This window comes from Plasmodium cynomolgi, chromosome 7 (assembly GCF_000321355.1).
Source record: "Plasmodium cynomolgi strain B DNA, chromosome 7, whole genome shotgun sequence".
In the NCBI taxonomy this organism is placed as follows: Eukaryota; Apicomplexa; class Aconoidasida; order Haemosporida; family Plasmodiidae; genus Plasmodium; species Plasmodium cynomolgi.
In genome coordinates this window covers 474,371-477,092 of record NC_020400.1, presented here as the reverse complement: position 1 = coordinate 477,092, position 2,722 = coordinate 474,371, and the positions used below count along the sequence as shown (strand labels likewise).

General features: G+C 43.7%; 1 protein-coding gene across 1 annotated transcript; it reads left to right on the top strand.

The window, feature by feature from the left end:
* Positions 1-153: 153 nt before the first annotated feature.
* PCYB_071930 (hypothetical protein) lies at positions 154-1,319 on the top strand (the record flags this gene model as incomplete). The annotated part of the gene is made up of 4 exons (XM_004221590.1): positions 154-342; positions 433-838; positions 987-1,182; positions 1,262-1,319. The coding sequence occupies exons 2-4, from the start codon at positions 634-636 to the stop codon at positions 1,317-1,319; spliced, it is 459 nt and encodes a 152-aa protein (XP_004221638.1). The 5' UTR covers positions 154-342; positions 433-633.
* Positions 1,320-2,722: the final 1,403 nt, after the last annotated feature.

Genomic DNA, 2,722 nt, shown 5'->3' with positions numbered 1-2,722 from the left:
TACGGGCTAGCTTTTTTTGTTATGTATTAAAAAAAAAAAAAAAAAAAAGTTATAGAGTCACACGGAGAAGCAGCGACAACGACGAACAAATTTGCAAATAAAGTGCAACACACAAAAATGCAATTAAGACAAATCTGAAATGTTATTTCTTGTGGTACGCGAAAAAAAACTGAAAGGTCATCATATCCTCACCCCTCAGCCGATCGAATGTTCACCGAAAAGGGGGACTATTTCACGGACAGGGAAGAGGTTAAGCGGGAATTTTTGTTAACGCTGCTTCTCTGCATATGCAGCACACACGTGGGTCATAAAAAGATAAATCCACGAGACAGCTTTTCTCAGTTCAACTTTTCTCAGTTCAACTTTCCTGAGTTCAGCTTTCCTGAGTTCAGCTTTTCTCAGTTCAACTTTCCTGAGTTCAACGTTTCTCAGTTCAACTTCCCCTCGGTTTATTTTCCCCACCGCGGTGCGACAACACCACATGTGCATATACTACGCCACACCGTTCATTCGAACTAGTTATCTCACTAGTGATATTAAAAAAAAAAAAGAGGAACAGTTGGAGAGGGCAAACCTAGCAAAGGAACAAACACATAGTGACACAAAAAGGAGACCTCCCCCGAGAAGATCAAAATGCAGAACGCAGCGTCGACCAAATTAAACATGGAAAAACGGTTTGACCATTTGAAGACATTCTCTAGCAATATCGCTGGGATGATCTACGAGTTGAAGGACTTGATAAAAATTCACGAAATTTTAATTTATAAAGAAAAGCTCAGCAGCACCAAAAAGGAGCAGCTGCAGAAGCATCAGGATGATCTCATGGCGCTCAAGCTGGGTGCGCCACACGAACAAAAGGCACGAGTGAGCAGTGCTCTTCATTCGTGCATATTCCACCTATTTGCACCTGCAAAAAGGGCAGACAAATTGCACCGCCGAGTGTGTTGTTACTCACTTCGCACCCACCCATTCCCCCTCTCCAACAGACCTCGAATCGATCAAAAAGGAAAACGAAAATATGGACGGGCAGCTTAAGTATTACAAAAAGATTGATGAATCGATTAACTCCGAAATTGTTAACATGTCGGTGAACATACAGAAAATGAAGCTTGACATAAACATGCAGGAGAAGAAGTATTTAAAAAATTGTCTGAATTTATTGCAAGCACGTTTGCATGTGAGGTGCGGATGCACACATGAATGCACGCCGCTAGCTCGAGCTTGCAACGACTGATTAGTTGTATTTTTTTTTTTTCCGAAGAAAAATCGAGATAAAAAAAGATATCGACGAAATGAAGAACGTAAGACATGATCTGTGAGCCATGTGCATGTGCGCGCATATGTGTGTGTGACTCTTTCTTACCTTTGCTCCCTCTTTCTCTCACTCCCCTTTTTCCCTCTCTGTTGTGCGCCCGCGCTTGGGCAACTGCTGTTACATACCTCCCAACCTGCTGGCCCCCCAAGAAATGCAGCAAATCTCTAAAGCAGAAGCACCTCCTTGATCACAACCTTTCGCAACTAGCAAAGCACAAGCAGGGCAGTGGGGCGGAGGTCTCCACGAACAGGGCGAATAGGTTAATTGGGCAAGCAGTCAAAGTGGAGAAGGAAAACACTAAGGGGGTGACCGAAGAATCGGGCAAAGAACGTACTACCACGAGGCGCAGAGGTTTACGAGATGCACCCAAGAGCGAAGTACCAAGAAAAAAAAAAAAAAAAAAAAAAGTAACAACCATGTAAATTCACGAATATGACAACTTTGTTCATAGAAATATGCTTAATGTAAAGACGTACTTTCTTTTTTAGGCAAACCGTCTGCTAAAAGGATTGTGCATTTAGGTGAGACGAACCACTCTCCCGGGTTGAGTTGTGTGTACAGGCGTGGCCCCAATCTCCCCTTGCGTGCCTCCCCCTTTTGGGAAAGCCAACCTGGAGGAGTGATAACTGGTCACGTAAAAGAGTCCAAAAAAAAAAAACATATAGCGAAGCGTTGTAACATACCAATTGGAAAGGACGTGTAAAAAGGAACGCCCAGGGTCCACTTCCATTTTTTTCGTCATTGTGCATGGGTATGTCTGCGCCTTTCTGGGGCTACTTCTGCGAGTGCATATTTGAGCACATGTGTATACTCGTTTGTTTAGATCGGGCTAGCGGAGGTGTTGAAAATTTTCGCAGCTCCCACATCGCTGTAAAAGTGGCGACGTGGTTGCTTTTAAAGAAGTCGCTTTTGAGAAAGTTGTTTTTAAAGTAGCTGTTTTTAAAGTAGCTGTTTTTAAAGTAGCTCATTTTAAAATAGCTCTTTTTAAAGTTGTTTTATTTATTTTTTTTGATTTTTTTTGCACCGTTAATCATTCCCCATGTGGTGTGTGAACGGGTGGTCGGTCTGGTCGCTTAGCTTCTACACCGCTGATCGCTGAAGCGGCGTTATCCTCCGCACCCCTGCTGCGTCATCGCAACTATCGCCACGAGTTCCATTTCAAATTGGATTTAAAAATTCTCCCTCTACATGTGCGGCCCTCCAGCGGGTTGAGCTAGCCAAAGGGGAGTTCTCACTTCCACACGCGAAACGAATCGGGTAGGGCATGTAGAAGTGGAGTATTACAAACTGGGAGGAAGCGGAAATAGGGAAAAATAAAAGTAGGCCAAAGCGAAATAGGTTAGGGTAGAACGCAAAGGAATATGCACATGAAGGGGAAGTGGGGAAAAGATGGACTCCCCCCCCAAC